The following is a 15,704-nucleotide window of genomic DNA, read 5'->3' as shown; positions in this document are numbered from 1 at the left end:
ATGGATACAGTCTATGCAAGGCACCTAGTATATTACTTAAGGTCACACTGACAGTTGATAGGAGCCCAAGTATCCAAGTGGCTCTATTTATGATGTATAATTCACTCTGCACTGGGAAGCAGTGCGATAAGACACTCTTAAGTGTTCTCAACCATACCCAAACCCACTGGTCCACGTATTTCTTACAAGATACAGAATTGGTTACACTATGAGCTTTAAAAACTATATTAGAAGAGAAAAAGCTTACTAGTTATATATTCACAGAATTCAAAAAGAGAAATACTAGTGAAATTCTAAAATATGAAACAATGCCCTTCTAAAAAGTTTATTTTGTTCTCACAGGTGACTGTCATTGAGAAAATGCTGAAAATGCAGACTGGCATTTATATGCATGCATTTATGGACATAAAGAATATGTACCAAAATGTTGACTGGCTATTGCTTGATGACTAATGGGCTCTAAAGTGTTTTTGTATTTTTCATTCAATTTTCCTCCAATAAGCATGTATTACTTAAGCAATACCTTCGGGGGTCGGGGGGGTGGGTGTGGGGGGAGGAACTAAAGAAAATTAAATACAAAGAGAAAAGAATATTTCCATGTTCTCACCACGCAGCAGTAGCCACTATCTACATTTTAGTATCTCACAAGTAGTTTTTTAATGTATATATTTTTCTCATTAAAAAAAGAAACCATAGTGCTCTTTCATGCCATGTTCTGCCCTTTCTCTGTTAATAAATATAACATTTTTAACTGTTACATGACACTTCACTGTTTAGACGTACAATCACTTAACCAATTTCTCACATTAAACATGTTGGGTTTCAGATCATATAATATGGGGTCTCACAACAGGGTACTGTCAGTAAATTACCTAATGGGATCCATCGGGTTGAGCTTCCTTTTTCTCTAAAGTAAAGGTTGGTGAATAAAGCTTGAGGATGAGACATAGCAAGTGTGTGCATGTGTTCAAGGGGAAGACTGGTCCTCCCTTGAAGAGACAGACTGGCTGACAGCGATAACACTTTGCGACCTCGCAGCGCTCATCCCAGCAGACACTCCTGTTCGAGCCTGCAGGACCCCCTCTCAGCCACAACTGGGGTGGGGGGGCGGTGGAGGTACACACCTGATGACTTGGGTTGCCGCTCTCCTTCCAACGAGAGCCGCTCTGGTGTCCTGAGGAGGGACCTTACGCCAGGATTTTGATTGATCATGTAAAAAGGACAAAGCACACCATCTGTTGAAAGTAACATAAGCACTGGAGCAGGTGGAAGAGTCTTCTCCTCATCTGTTAAAAAAGAAAACCAAGGTAATAGAAGGGCCAAGTCAATGGAAGGGCCCCTGCGTGGGAGGTGAAGACAGCCTGACGTGCAAGGGGTTTCACTGGACTCTTCCGCATACAAGCCGCAGTTGGTTCGCTTTGACTTGGAGCTGAACAGCCCTTATGAATCGGCCCTTTAAAGCAGAGCTGTGATCAGACAGCCAGTGTACTGCCAGCTGCACAAACACCAGCAGCTGTGCAGTGGCTCTGACTCTCCCAAAGCTCTGATTTTTATGTGTGTCCCGGTGTCAGGGAGACAGGTTCAGCATTCCCCCGACCAACACAGGAGTCTCCAGGAAAAATGACAGAGGAGACTCTTGGGGAAAACACACAGAAGGATGCAGAAAAGTGAGTCCAATTACTTTACAGTTGAATGATAAGCATGTATTTTGTCAATTAAATCTTCGTTAGAATCAAAAGTAAAGTGAACCAGACCAAACAGTCTGGTCAGAGAAAGGACAAGGAACTCAGTGGTGCCTGACATAGACACCTCTCTAAAATAACGCACATAGTATATGCCTTTTTAAAAATATATACATACATTCCCAGTTTTATTCACATAAAACTGACAAATAAAAATTGCTATGTACTTAAGGTGTCTAACATGATTTGAAGGACACACATACTGTGAAATGACTACCACAGTCAAGCTAATAAACACATCGATTGTGTGTGTAGTAAAAACTTGTTAAAAAGTTTTTATTGGAACAGAGCTGATTGACAACACTGCATTAGTTTCTGCTGTATGGCAAAGTGAATCAGTCATATATATTGTACACACACACATCCACTTTTTTAGATTGTTTTCCCATTTGGTCATTATAGAGTATTGAGCAGAGTTCCCTATGCTGGTAATTAGTAATGTCGAGCACCTTTTCATATACGTTGGCCATCTGTATGCTTTCTTTAGAAAAATGTCTATTCAGGTCCTCTGCCCATTTCCTAATCAGGTTATTTATTTCGCTTTGCTATTGAGTTGCATGGGTTCCTTATATATTTTGGGTATTACCCCTTATCAGATATACTTTGTTCCACTCCATTCTGCTGCCTTTTCATTATACTGTCTCCTTGGCTCTTTTTAAAATTCTTTACACAAGTGTTACAGGTTGCACCCCACTTACAGTTACTGCCAGACACTGGCCGCGTGCACTGCCTCCCTGCAGCCTGTCTCGCACCCAGCGGTCTGTGCCTCCTGCTCCCCCTCTCCTATGATGCCCCTCCCCGCTTCCCTCTCCCTACTTGCAGCCAGTAGCTTGCTCTCTGGATCCGTGAGAAAAAATATGTCGTTTCTCACGTTCACATTTCACGGGACTGCAGCCCTGCCAAGACTCAGCAGGGGAGAAGACAGACTCAGAGCACATGCTCGGGCCCCATTTGGAAGTCTGTACTTGAGGCCTCCAATTTCTTATCCAAGCCATGGAACCGAGTATTGGGATACACCACCTGCCTGGGAGGCCCTGGGAAACCGGGAGGGGCCAAGAAACAAGGCTACGAAGTCGGTGTTGTGTATTCCAGCCACATTCTTACACACACAGAGACACACAGAGTGTGTGGCCTTGGTCAGTGAATATCCACTCAAATCAGACGGGTGTGGTATAGTGCACTCTGTCTCACTCTTTACACAGACACGCTACGACAAGCTGAAAGTGCACGGCAGAGAAAGTTCCATCAGGAAAATGTAGAGCTGGATTTGAATATTAACCATGATGGGAAGAAGACTATTTCTGCACGTAGCTTAGCTATGACAGACTATACTTACTGATGGTAATTTCCACTTGGTTAGTGTAATCTATGGCAACTCCCATGGGCAAGGAATCATCACTCTTGTCTGTCACAGGCAGTTCAGCTCGACTAGAATCCTCCAGCAGCCAAGATTCCCAGCTATTCTGGAAAAAAGAACAAGTAGAAGAAGATACAGCGTTGGTTAGAGCTTTTTCCAGCACTGTTCAAATAGGAGAGGAGAAAAAGGGAACTCACTTGGTTTAATATTGCATTCCCTGGGACTCTAAAATCTGGAAACATAGTCTAAAAGCTATGAACCCCGCAGGAAGCAAGCGGTTCCTTTTCCAAGTCTTTCCATCTGTTCCTGGTGTACAAAGCTCCTGTCTGGTGAATAAATATCACTATCACGAACATTCTCTGACGTGTCCTCCACCACATCCGAGTGGACTCCTGACACAGTGGGACCATCTGACAGCCGTGTGGAGCCAGCCAGCAGCTACTCTGAGGGATCTGCACGGGGACCAGGAGCGCCAGGTGACAACGGCTGCGGCCGCGAGCACATAGCCTAGAAAGCTGCTGGACACGCCCCGTGCTCACTCGACCACAGAGGCAGAGATTTTGTCTTCCTAGTTCTCAGTGTGTTTCCTCCAATGGTCAATCTTCCTGCCACCGGATTTCTTGAGAAGCCACCACATCTTTCCAAGAAACTCCCCTTTGGCTCATGTTTGCTTGAGTGGGATCTGTTCCCTCCAACAAATGACTCCTGGTTTTTAAAAATCACAGACATTTTGTCCAACGTTCAATGCTGACCAAAACTGGGCAGCATGAATTAAAGGAGGAATAATGCTCAACGAGAGACAGAAAAACAAAAAAACTGTTGAGGAAAGAAAACAATTGTGATCCAAGCCTTAGGCATGAAGTGAACAGTCACATTCACAACAACGTTAGTAAATGAAACAGGTTCCAACTTTGAAAAACAATCGGCAATACAACAATACACAAAACAAAGAAGGCTTGCTAATCACTACAGGGCAAAATACAACCAACATCAGCTTTGATTTTGTGGAATATGAGATGCAGGTGACAAAAGCTTAAAGGTGGGCATGGAGGAGGTGTGCTAAAGGCAAGGGTGGGTACTGAGATGGTCCTCTCACAGCTCGGAAGATCATGAGAGATGGTACATGGTAAAACCGTAAGAATTGAAAGTAAAAATGATCACTTACAGTTCAAAGGTAACAAGTAGAAGAGACTAAAACAGTGCTCTAATCCTATTGAAAGGAAGGACGGGAGTCTAAAGGCCACACGTGAGCTAAACCCTCATTTGCATCATGGCCAATAATTTAAAGTTCACAACTGATAACCAGTGATGCAATAAATTATTATTTCGGGATAAGGAGATAACCATTAAGAGAGAGAGACCACGAGTTAAAAATGGTCTCTTTCAGAGAACAGGACAGACCAGGACAGGATGGGAAGGGCTGCTATTTCACGTATAAGCCCTTTTCCACTACTTGACTTTTCAACCATGAACATAAATTACTTTGATAAAAAGCAAAAATCAGAGTGTTTTTTAATGTGTGAATACATAAAATACTTGTGCTATCAGGAGATTGTTACTGAAGTTAATCCTAAGAGCAGCAAATCAAGAGTGCTGAACTCTGAGAGCTAAGCACTTATGGTGGGCCATCGTGCCACTCAAGAGAAGGGTGGATAAATGCTGAATGACTGAAGAGGCACAGGATGCACAGAACATTTTCAAACTCCAGGTAGACTTTTCAAAAGGGAAAGTTTTCGGCTGAGGAGCTGTGTCTCCCGTGTAGTCTCTCTGCATAAGGGGAGTGTACCATGACAACCTCAGCCCACTCTGGCCTGCAAGGAGCACAAAGCAAAAGAAGGAAGATGGGGGCTTGTCTACACAGATGCTTTTAGCTTTCTGGTGGTTTTCCAAACAAAGTATTTCTCAAGAGTCACAGTTTGGTTTGACTTGCATGTCTCTCTTCCATAATCAAGGATGGGTTATAGTTAACTGAATAGAAGAGGCAGATTCAAGTAATAAGGAGAAAATAAAGACAATTAAACAGAATAAAGCAGAAAAAGGCTCCTACACACCCAGGTACACTTGTATTGGAATACATTCAATTACGACTATGGGTATGAGGTATTCATGCAGGGTGGAAACAAACAGAGGGCTTTGGCCAACACTGAAGGAACTGCTGAATCCAGCACCCAAGTTTGTCCAACACAATACCCAAGCCATTTGGTCCACAGCTTTTTTAAGCTGTGCTCTCATCCAGAAACTCAATAAAAGGAGTGTGACTTCAGCTAAATCTTAACCTCACAGTTAAACCCCTCCAAAATCTCTCTCAGAACAACATCACATAAAAGTGACAAAAGAGAAACATTTACCTGGCTGCTTTGTCGCGCGAGGATGCTGACTTCTGTGGAAGCTGCGGATGCTGCCAGCACTAAATCCCTTCAAGGAATAAAACCGGAAGACCGTTAAATTCAAACGGCAACAGCTGTACCTTGACTTGAGTCAGTGGTGACACCTACAAAGCTTCCCTAGATGTCAAGGAGAAAGGCGAGCTTTTCTACCTCGTTGAAGGTAAGAAGATTTTGGACGTAAAGCTTTACTTTTTAGTTCACAGGGCAGAGCCCTGGAGACTCAGCCAACTGTCTCCTAACTTAAGACAAAGGGGAGACACTACAGAATCAGTTCAGATCCCAATAAATATACCACTCTAAACAGAGAATAACCTAACTGAAGCAAGAGAAACTTTGTTTCAAGAAATCCATCTTTCAAAGGGACACTTCAGCTCAGAGGGAAACTTTTAATATGTTCCTTACATATCTGTATTTTCTTAAGTCATCAGTGAACTTATTGAGAAAATGGGATTTTTAAGTTTAGTGTGTATTCGAGCTATATAATTCAAGACTGGGGAAACAGATGTAGTAGTCAGAAAGGCATTATCCAACATGAGCTGAATATATGGTTAGGGCATCTCCAACCTCTATTCTCCTCTCTTACAGAGAGGAGACAGAACAAGCAGGACAAAATGACCCAGGTGTGCCCTCCCTCGTCCACAGCTCACCACTCTTCAACGAAGCTGAGGTAGTAATGATGCTGCCTCTCGGTACAGCTGCCATAGCAGGGCTCCATGAAGTTCATAAACACCTCAGGGTGCTTTTCCTCTTTTTTCTACATTGAACAGAATGAAAAAAAAAAAAATCTCATGGGTGATTTTTCTTTAATCCTACAAAGTTAAGAATCTCAAAAGATAAAATCCTTTAAGTTTTATGAAAAAATATTCTAAAAAAATAAAAAAAGAAAATACATAGACACACTAGAAAGACAACACTGAGCAATACAAAGAACAGAAACGTTGGCCATGGAGATTACTCAACTTCTCTGACAATGTTTTCCCCTCTGTATGATGGACCTACACCTAAAGGAAATCAATCCTGAATGTTCACTGGAGGGACTGATTGTGAAGTTGAAGCACCACTACTCTGGTCCCCTATGCAAAGAGCCAACTCACTAGAAAAGACCCTCATGCTGGGAAAGATCGAAGGCAGGAGGAGAAGGGGACAACAGAGGATTAGATGGTTGGATGGCATCACCAACTCAACGGACATGAGTTTGAGCAAGCTTCAGGAGATGGTGAAGGACAGGGAAGCCTGGCATGCTGCAGTCCAAGCAGTCGCAGAGAGTCGGACACGACTCAGCAACTGAATAGCAACAACAAATGATGGACCTAAAAAAATCTACATCAAAGGCTGTTTTAACTGAGATATGAAAGGATATGTAGAAAGTTTCTAATCCAGGACATGGAACATAAACAGTACTCAGCAAATGCTAGTGTTAACATTATCCCTGGGAATAGAAAATCTTAATCTTGAAATAAGGCACCTTAACAAACTTATTTTTAAAATTTGACATTGTCAGGAACCCAAAAGAGTTAATAAAAAGGAGGCACTTTTTTCTCATATCAGATTGGCAAAGATTAAAAGTGGTACCACTGCATATTGACACACTTTGTTGTTCAGTCGTTGAATAAGTGAATGAATTTTGAAAATCAAGATATTTTCTTGCTTTTCTAAAATGACTTCATCAGATTAACACCTATCACAACTCACAGTTCACAACTTAAAATTTTAGGATTTTTTTTCACCATATGGCTCAACAATAGAACGTGCTCTAAGTGGACACCACCATTTTGGTCCTCAGGCCCCTAGTGCAGCATTAAAAAAATCTCACACCTCAAGTGGTACCACTGCCAGTAAGGAAAGGAGAGAGATGCCTAAAGCCTCTAACTTTATTAGAAGACTTATATAATTCTCAAATAATCAAGACACCCCTTTCACACACATACCGGGAGCAGAGCCATCACCACATCTGGAGCCGTTTCCAAGGTCCCATCCGCCGCGGCATACACTATGGTGAATTCATATGTGCCGATCCACAGAACGTCCAGAACTGAAAGACACACATCCTAATAAACCATCTTTGTGCTTGGAATAACCCCTGTACATTATAAATTATCAGCTCATAGATAAACAAATATCCAACTACTATAGCTTTTAAAAAGATCCAGACTTCACTAAACGTAATTCACAAAGATTCAAAAAGCTCAAATTCATTCCAGAGTGGTATTTTACCCCCAGCAGATGATAATCAAAGCAAATAATGAAGAGTTCTAATTAAAAAAAAAAAGTCAGGATCCATTTAACGTCATTTACCAAGTGACACAGGTATCTACTAGAGAATTACTGTTACGGTGACTTAATTGTGTATGTATGCTGTGCTCAGTTATGTAGCCGTGTTCAACTCCTTGCCGCCCACGGACTGTAGACCACCAGACTTCTCTGTCCATGGGATTTCTAGGCAAGAAGACTAGAGTGGGTTGCCATTTCCTTCTCCAGAGGATCGTCCCGTCCCAGGGATCGAGACCTAATTAGCTAACTGAAACAGTGTTTTCACACAAGAGGCACCAGCACTTTCCTGAGCCGGTATGCAGGCCTCACATGGTCTAACATTTCTGCACCACAGACAGTGCCTCATTAGATGTTAGCCCAGTAAGAAAAGCAGATGCGTCGTTACCTCTGACGGGATGGTCTGCCTCATAAAATGGAGGACAAGGAATGACTTTCTTTTCCTGCAAAGTCTGAAAGAGATTTGAAAAAACCAGTGTCAAACAAAACAATCCCCAGACTGCAAATCCAACAACTGTATTGTCGTTTTACAGGCCAATGCCCTAAAAGAACATGGACCAAATTTCATGTAATGACTTTCTGTGCTGATAAAGAAGAAACTGAACCTGAACCTGAAGCCTGTCCCACCACATTCACCACTCTGTACCCTGCAGAGAACAGGAGGGATACATAGCAGCACAGGCCTTGGCACTGCCCGCTAGCCTCTCCTTCTCAACCAGGGGTGATCAGACATACACAGATTCTCTGCCGATTTATACTGAAGAGTACTCAGGAATATTATCTCTGGAAGACCACAGGAAAAGGATAACAGAGTGGGCACGCGACAGCTCTTTCCTACATTCTCTTGGGTACAGACAGATTTGTTGCAATGAACATAAACTATATTTCAATAGGAAAAAACAGCAGAGATACTACCAAACCAACCCCAAAACAGTTACTTGATAAAAATGCTCTGAAGCCCAAGGCAAGACTTACAGGAAGATACTGGACCACAGTTCCATTCTGTTTCCCCACAGCCAGCTGCTTTCCTTTGGGGCTCCAGCACACTGGGTAAAGAAGAAAATACTACCAATTAGAAACTGAAGAAAATGGAGCAAAACGTGAGATATGTACCAAAACAGCCATGTAATCACCACTTCAGGCTTCCCTGGGGGCTTAGCGGTAAAAGATCCACCTGCCAATGCAGGAGGTGTAGGCTTGATCCCTGGGTCAAGAAGATCTCTTGGAGAAGGAAATGGCCACCTACTCCAGTATCCTTGCCTGGGAAATCCCATGGACAGAGGAGCCTGGCGCACTGCAGTCCATGGGGTCGCAAAAGAGTCCGACGTGACTTAGCGACTAAATGGCAACAATTACCACTTTGTGTTCCTCTTTCTGTCAGTCCATGGAAGACTGTGGGATCATCCTTACTTGGCAAAGTAAAAAAAGAAACATCATGTCGATGACACAATCGAATTGTGATTTGTTACTGGGCCATTGAACCAGTTGCTAAAAAGGCTTTTTCAATGGAGTATTGCCCAGAAAGCTGTAAAGTGCAGAAAACTCCAGTTTTTAGATAAATCAAGGAGGATAGAAAAGGTTTTCAAATATCAAGAAATCTTTCTCTTGCTTCTATCGGATATTTTCTAATGTTTTCCCCCTAAGGTACAAATGACTGTTTCAGAGTCTGATCTTTTAGGTCAAAATAATTATTTCAACAACACAGTTCTAAACCAAACATTTCTATACCCAAACATTTCACCAGAAAACCCAAGCACACTGAAGGTAAATCATGTGTGCTGTGTGGCTTCAAGGACAGTAACTACACAAATAAAATATACTCTCTCCACTTCTACCAAAAAACAAGTATGACAAAGAGCCCTATTTGCTTTTTTCCTCAGAGATTAATTTTTAAATAGATGACCATTACCGTATGTTAAAGAGTAAAAGACGTTATTACTCACCAGACGTTACTCCTACTGTGGAAGGAAGGGTCGCACACACTTTCACTGTCTCTGTGACTTGTAGGACTGCAATGCTGCCGTCAGCCAGACAAACTGCCACCATGGAGGAGACTGTAGGGTTCCACTTCATGTCAATCACCAAGCCTCCTGCATCTTTTAAGAGCTTATGATATGCAAACGGACGCTTCTGCTGTTTAGCCTTTTAAAACAAATGCCCAGAGGCAAAAATTAACAGATAAATACAGAGACATTCAATGGTCCAAGAAAATTATTGAATATGCAAGTTTTCTCAAATTACAGTTCACTTTTCCCCATGACCATGAAAAAAAACTGTAGCCCTATACAACAGTCTATTTGTTACAGAAAATTTTAACATAATTTTGAAAATGGCCATCGATTATTGTAGCATACTCAGAGGGACTCTCAACAGGGACTACACAAATGCAAAATAATGGATAAAGAGCATATGCGAAATAAAAACGGAGACTCTGCTTCTTAATAGTGGTGGGTCCTTGAATTTTAGAGAGTGCTCATCTTAAAATACTGCGCTTATTTTAATTGGTACGCAGAAGCCCCAGCAGGCTTCAAAGTTCCAAAATTGCCTCAGTGAAAGATTTGTTGTAGAAGGCTAATGAAAGATTAATGATATAAAAGGTGCTTCAATATGTATGATTGAGTCCCTTCACCATTCACCTGAAACTATCACAACATTGCTCATCAGCTATACCCCAAAACAAAATTAAATGTTTAATTTAAAAATTAAGAAAAAAAAGAGGGACCACCTGAGACCAGATTAAAGGCGTGCAGGCCCTGCACACAGGCTAATCTTCCATCAGCAACCCCGCTGTTGAGCCATTGCTGCGAAACTCCTTGCCAAAGCCTCTGGGCTTGAGGCGCGGTTTCGGGGCACGAGCCTGCTGCATCCCCCTTTCCCCAGGAGAGGAATAAAGAAATTCCTTTCTACTTAAAAAAAAAAGTGCCTCAAACACACCCCCCCCACCCCGCCCCCCGCCCAAGTACTGCTGGACTCTTGGTTACTTAAACTCTTTGGGCCTGTTTCTCCATCTCTGAGATGAAGACCATGATACCGAGTGTATGAGGCAAGTATAAAGCCAAGAGGGGCGGGCATGGATGAAAACAAGGCATGCAAAGCGCCAGCACAGGGCCTGGCACGCAGTCAATCTCAACACTCAATCTCACTGACGATTACCACTACTATACAGCCTGGAATGGAAGAGCACTGCGGTGGGAGGCCAGAGACCCAGTATGCAGGAACTTCTGACACTGTCTACTAACTCTGCGGCCTCAGGCAAGTCACTTAGGGTCCCTGGGCTCTGGCTGTCTCAAGTGTAAATGAGAAATGACAGCACCCTGGGGCAGATGGTATTACAAAATAATTTCTTGAAGTCCCTATTATCACAAAGATCTTGATTTATGATTCCATAACTAAGGACCTCTTAAAAACCCGAATTCAAATCTAGAAAAAGAATTCAAAGGTCAACCAGGAACTTCTAGGTTATGATTCAACACCAGGCACTCTCCTTAGGTCTCTAGAGTTTGCCGGCAGCTTACCTCATTTGAGAATGTGCGAACATCAAAAAAAGCAATAATAGAACCATATTCACTGGACATCATGCACACGGACAGTGTGAGGTTATCACAGCTCAAGGCCAGGTGATGTATTGGGAATTTCATAGGAACCAGCAAGCTTTGAACTTTATCAACTGAAAACCAAAAAACACAGAGCAGAAAATGGAATGTTTGAAGCATAAGCCACAAACTCTCTCTATTCAGGTCTATGTGACATCATTCTTGCATCTACATAAACGTACGCACGCACACCCGGACACCAAGTTGTGCAGAAGAACTGCAGCTTTCTTATAGATGGCTAATGCAGCAGTGAGTGTTGTAGAGACTCTCCCTCATACGGCCTGGGGAAACCAACTGTGGCCAGAGCCCTGGCTGAATATAGTCCTGTACCATATTTCTGCAACAATGCTCCAAACAGTACACATTCCCCTTTGTTTGGATGATGCTATTGTGACAACTAAAAGGCCATGCAGCAAAGTTCTTCTCCTACAGAGCCAGAACCCAAGTTGAACTGAACAACGAAAAAAACGTGTGGCACAATGGTAAGCCGTTCTTCCCTCTGAGTTCAGAGGAACAAGTCACCAGAAGAGAAATACAAAGGAGCAGAGAGAACACCCAGGAAGGCGTCCAGCAGCCCATCTAGCACTTCCTCTTCTTGGGGGTCAACCTCAGGACTAACAGTAGTTTTGCTATGTAAAACTTGGGAAGCAGATGACATTAGCACTTCACTATGCTCCTCTCTCTATCATGCAACAGAAACCAAGGAACTTACCTATTTTATTAGGATCATCTCCAGGTTTATTCTGAATAAGAAGATTTTTAGTAGAAAAAACGTGCAATCCACTGGCTCCACCAGCAAAGACCAGGCCGTATTTGTTGGACACAGAAAGCAGACTCGAGCGTTCCTTGGGCAACTCCTCAGGAGAATCAAAGATTCTCACTTTCTTCAGTGCTCTAAACTGAAAATCCTATGGCGCAGGGTCAAAACAAGATCAATTCAGGACAAACAGGACGTTAGATTACCTGTCATATTCTGGTACAGCAAAATATATATTACCCTAAGAATAAAGACTGTGTGGCCGGTTTGACCCCTGGGTGGGGCAGATCCCCTGGAGGAGGCAATGCCAACTCACTCCAATATCCTTGCCTGGAAGATTCTATGGAAAGAGGAGCCTGTCCATGGACTTGCAAAAGTTGGATGCAACTGAGCATGCACACGTTAAGTTGTACTATACATATTTTTTTCCCTTCAATTCTAAATCTATCTTTAAATCAAGGTTTTAGTGAAAAGAATGTAAATTTCCTTTTGCTTACACTCTAAAAGACATAAAAACCAAAGACAGCCTTTCTCAGCCTTCATTTGTGTACCTTTATGGTGTTTCCTATGGCTTCCCTTGTGGCTCAGGTGGTAAAGAATCTCCCTGCTATGCGGGAGACCTGGGTTTGATCCCTGGGTTGGGAAGATCCCCTGGAGAAGGGACAGGCTACCCACTCCAGTATTTTGGCCTGGAGAATTCCATGGACTATATATAGTCCACAGGGTCGCAAAGAGTTGGACACGACTGAGCGACTTTCACTACACTACACTACATGGTGTTTTTTACAGGATCCCCACATACTAATTCCCTTGGATGTGATATTTAAACATATTTGGTAAAACAGTAACTGAAATAATCTTAATTCCAACTGTGTATGGTGATCAGAAATCCACATGGATTTCCAGATGAAACCATAGTTCAGTTCAGTTCAGTCTCTCAGCGACCCCATGGACTGCAGCATGCCAGGCTTCCCTGTCCGTCACCAACTCCCAGAGCTTCCTCAAACTCATGTCCATTGAGTCAGTGATGCCACCCAACCATCTCATCCTCTGTCGCCCCCTTTTCTCCTGCCCTCAGTCTTTCCCTGCATCAGGGTCTTTTCCAAAGAGTCAGTCGCATCAGGTGGCCAAAGAATTGGAGCCTCAGCTTCAGCATCAGTTCTTCCAATAAATGTTCAGGACTGATTTCCTTTAGGATGGACTGGTTTGATCTCCTTGCTGTCCAAGGGACTCTCAAGAGTCTTCTCCAGCACCATAAAGTTTTCAGTTTTTTGTTAATTCTCATCCTGATAACCTCTGGGTCTTGGTAATCAGAAACTCAATGGGAGACCACCATTTTCTGAGTCTGTGGTTCTAAAACCTTTTTATCCTTCTGCCCCAACCTACATGAGGAACAGGGCACACTCTCATTGGGTTGGTCACCCTTGGCAGAGATTCTTAAGAAGAGACTTCTACTCTTAACATGGTATGGATTACTACTTCCTAATGTATTTCAGTGAGTTGTTGTCCAAATGCCTAAAATCTTCCCATGACTTATTAATATTTCCTTTCTATGGACATGAGTGTGAGCAAGCTCTGGGAGTTGGTGATGGACAGGGAAGCCTGGCAGTGCCGCAGTCCATAGGGTCGAAGAGTTGGACATGCTGGAGCGACTGAACTAAGCTGAGATTTGGATCATCTGGTCCTCTCAAGTTTCCTGACTTCAGGAGGATTTCCAGTGCCAAAAACGGACCTCCAAATCTAGTTAATTAAAGGATTTGTGGGCTTCCGTGGTGGCTCAGATGGTAAAGAATCTGCCTGCAAAGCGGCAGACATGGGTTTAATTCCTGAGTCAGAAAGATCCCCTGGAGGAGGGCTTGGCAACCCACTCCAGCACTCTTGCCTGAGAATCCCATGGACAGAGGAATCCGGGGGGGCTACAGTCCATGGGGTCCCAAGGAGTCGGAAACGACTAAACACAACAAAAGCGCCTGTAGGATAAGGGATGATCCCTGCTCTGCGTTAAGCAAGCCTGGGTTACAGGCTTGAACTAGTTCAGCGACAGAGAGAGAATCTCTCCTCTGCTCACAACAACCTAGATTTCAGTCCGCCTGTCAAGGGCGGCTTTGGCTAAGTTAACTTTCCGAGCCTCTATTTGCTCCTCTACTTAACAAGTACTTCCTAGGGTCGCTGTGATAGTTACCAATGCCTGGCATGCAAGTAAACGCTCAATAAACAACAGTTATTCCCATACTCCGACGACCACATTAAAGTAACCACGATAACTCAGGAGGCTCCCACAAGACCAGCAGGGGACGCGGAAAGTACATTCCGTGGGGCTTTCACGCCGGCTGCACGGCAGAGCGCTCCAGGACGCTCTGGAGACAAGAACTTGCATCGCCTCACACCGTTCAGTCAGGAGGCGGGGCAGCGGACACCCCGCGCTTCCCGGGTCAGGGAGGCGCCAAGGCAATACCAGGATTAAGGAAGGGTGGGAGGCCCTGGCCAACACCTGACCTTCATCTCCCGCTCAGGGATCACGGCATCCATTTCGTCTCCCATCGCGCGGCCCTCAGTTGGTGAAAGGAGCCCCCACCGCCGCCGTCCGCGGCCTGGCCCACACAGCCCAGGTCTTTCCGAGGCCAACTTCCTCCCCTCAGAGCTTGCGACGAGATGCACAACTCGTACTTCCGGCGCGCTTCTGGTGACGGCACGCATTTCGGCCCGCGGCGTGGCTGAGGAAGGCTGAGGCGACCTTCTGAAGTCGCGCGGCCGCCTCCTGGCCACCGCCTCCCATTGGCCGGCTCGGAAGAGGAGGAGGCGTGGCCTGGCAGTCACTGCGCCTGCGCCCGGCTGCTCCCAGGCCGCCGCTGTCGTCTGCAGGTGGCGTGGGCTCGCCTCGTGTGGGTTTCCTTTAGTCGGTAGTGCAAGCGCCAGATATCCACGCTCGTTTCGTTGAGGCGTCACAGTAATCTTTGGATGTAGGTGGTTATTAATACTTTCGATTTCAAAGATGTTAGGAACTTGAGAAATATTTCCAAGGAGCAGCTCCTGAGAAAGGCTTTGGACGGGGTGTGGAAGGAAAAGGTGTTCAGAAAATTGATGGGACGGGGCCTCTCCCCTGGTGTTTCTGAAGGCTGAAAGGGGAGATTAAAGGGCCCCAGCGATCAGCTTTGTTTACTCCTTTTAAGGTAGTCATTTCTGGAGCAAGAGCCAGTGAAAGTGAAAGTCTCTCAGTCGTGTCTGACTCTTTGCGACCCCATGGACTATACAGTCCATGGAATTCTCCAGGCCAGAATACTGCAGTGGGTAGCGTTTCTCTTCTCCAGGGGATCTTTCCAACCCAAGGATTGAACCCAGGTCTTCCGCATTGCAAGCGGTCTCTTTACCAGCTGAGCCATGTGTAATTGAATCTTCAAGACGTCCTAGTCACCTAGGGATTATCATTGCCATTTAATTGATGAGGCAACTGGAAGCACAGGGAAGTCAAGAAGATTCCCAAGTTCCCCTCAGTCAAAAAGTGGTGAAGGCCTGATTAGAATTCAGCATGTCTGGATATGCTGATTGCCAACTGTTACACAGTCCAAAGGAGAGATTTTTGTAGTGGAATATTATAGACAC

At 44.1% G+C, this 15,704-nt stretch overlaps 1 protein-coding gene across 4 annotated transcripts in view; it reads right to left on the bottom strand.

Annotated features, from left to right (window-relative positions):
* NUP214 (nucleoporin 214) overlaps positions 1-14,729 on the bottom strand; it is an 89,270-nt gene extending 74,541 nt beyond the window's left edge. For 3 of the 4 annotated variants that reach the window (XM_052647938.1, XM_052647937.1, XM_052647939.1), the window contains exons 1-11: positions 14,601-14,729; positions 12,060-12,255; positions 11,270-11,421; positions 9,698-9,896; positions 8,730-8,800; positions 8,143-8,206; positions 7,415-7,518; positions 6,134-6,240; positions 5,448-5,514; positions 3,079-3,205; positions 1,125-1,286 (exon numbers count right to left, since the gene is read on the bottom strand). In XM_052647938.1, coding sequence (XP_052503898.1) covers positions 1,125-1,286; positions 3,079-3,205; positions 5,448-5,514; positions 6,134-6,240; positions 7,415-7,518; positions 8,143-8,206; positions 8,730-8,800; positions 9,698-9,896; positions 11,270-11,421; positions 12,060-12,255; positions 14,601-14,645 — 1,294 coding nt within the window. In that variant the 5' untranslated portion in view covers positions 14,646-14,729. Of the gene's footprint in view, positions 1-1,124; positions 1,287-3,078; positions 3,206-5,447; positions 5,515-6,133; positions 6,241-7,414; positions 7,519-8,142; positions 8,207-8,729; positions 8,801-9,697; positions 9,897-11,269; positions 11,422-12,059; positions 12,256-14,600 lie in introns of those variants that run through there. The other variant, XM_052647940.1, reaches the window with a different exon arrangement.
* Between the last annotated feature and the right edge of the window lie 975 nt (positions 14,730-15,704).

Source organism: Budorcas taxicolor, chromosome 11, assembly GCF_023091745.1.
Source record: "Budorcas taxicolor isolate Tak-1 chromosome 11, Takin1.1, whole genome shotgun sequence".
NCBI classification, from domain to species: Eukaryota; Metazoa; Chordata; class Mammalia; order Artiodactyla; family Bovidae; genus Budorcas; species Budorcas taxicolor.
Note: the sequence above shows the minus strand (reverse complement) of the source record. Positions and strands in the feature narration are given on the sequence as shown.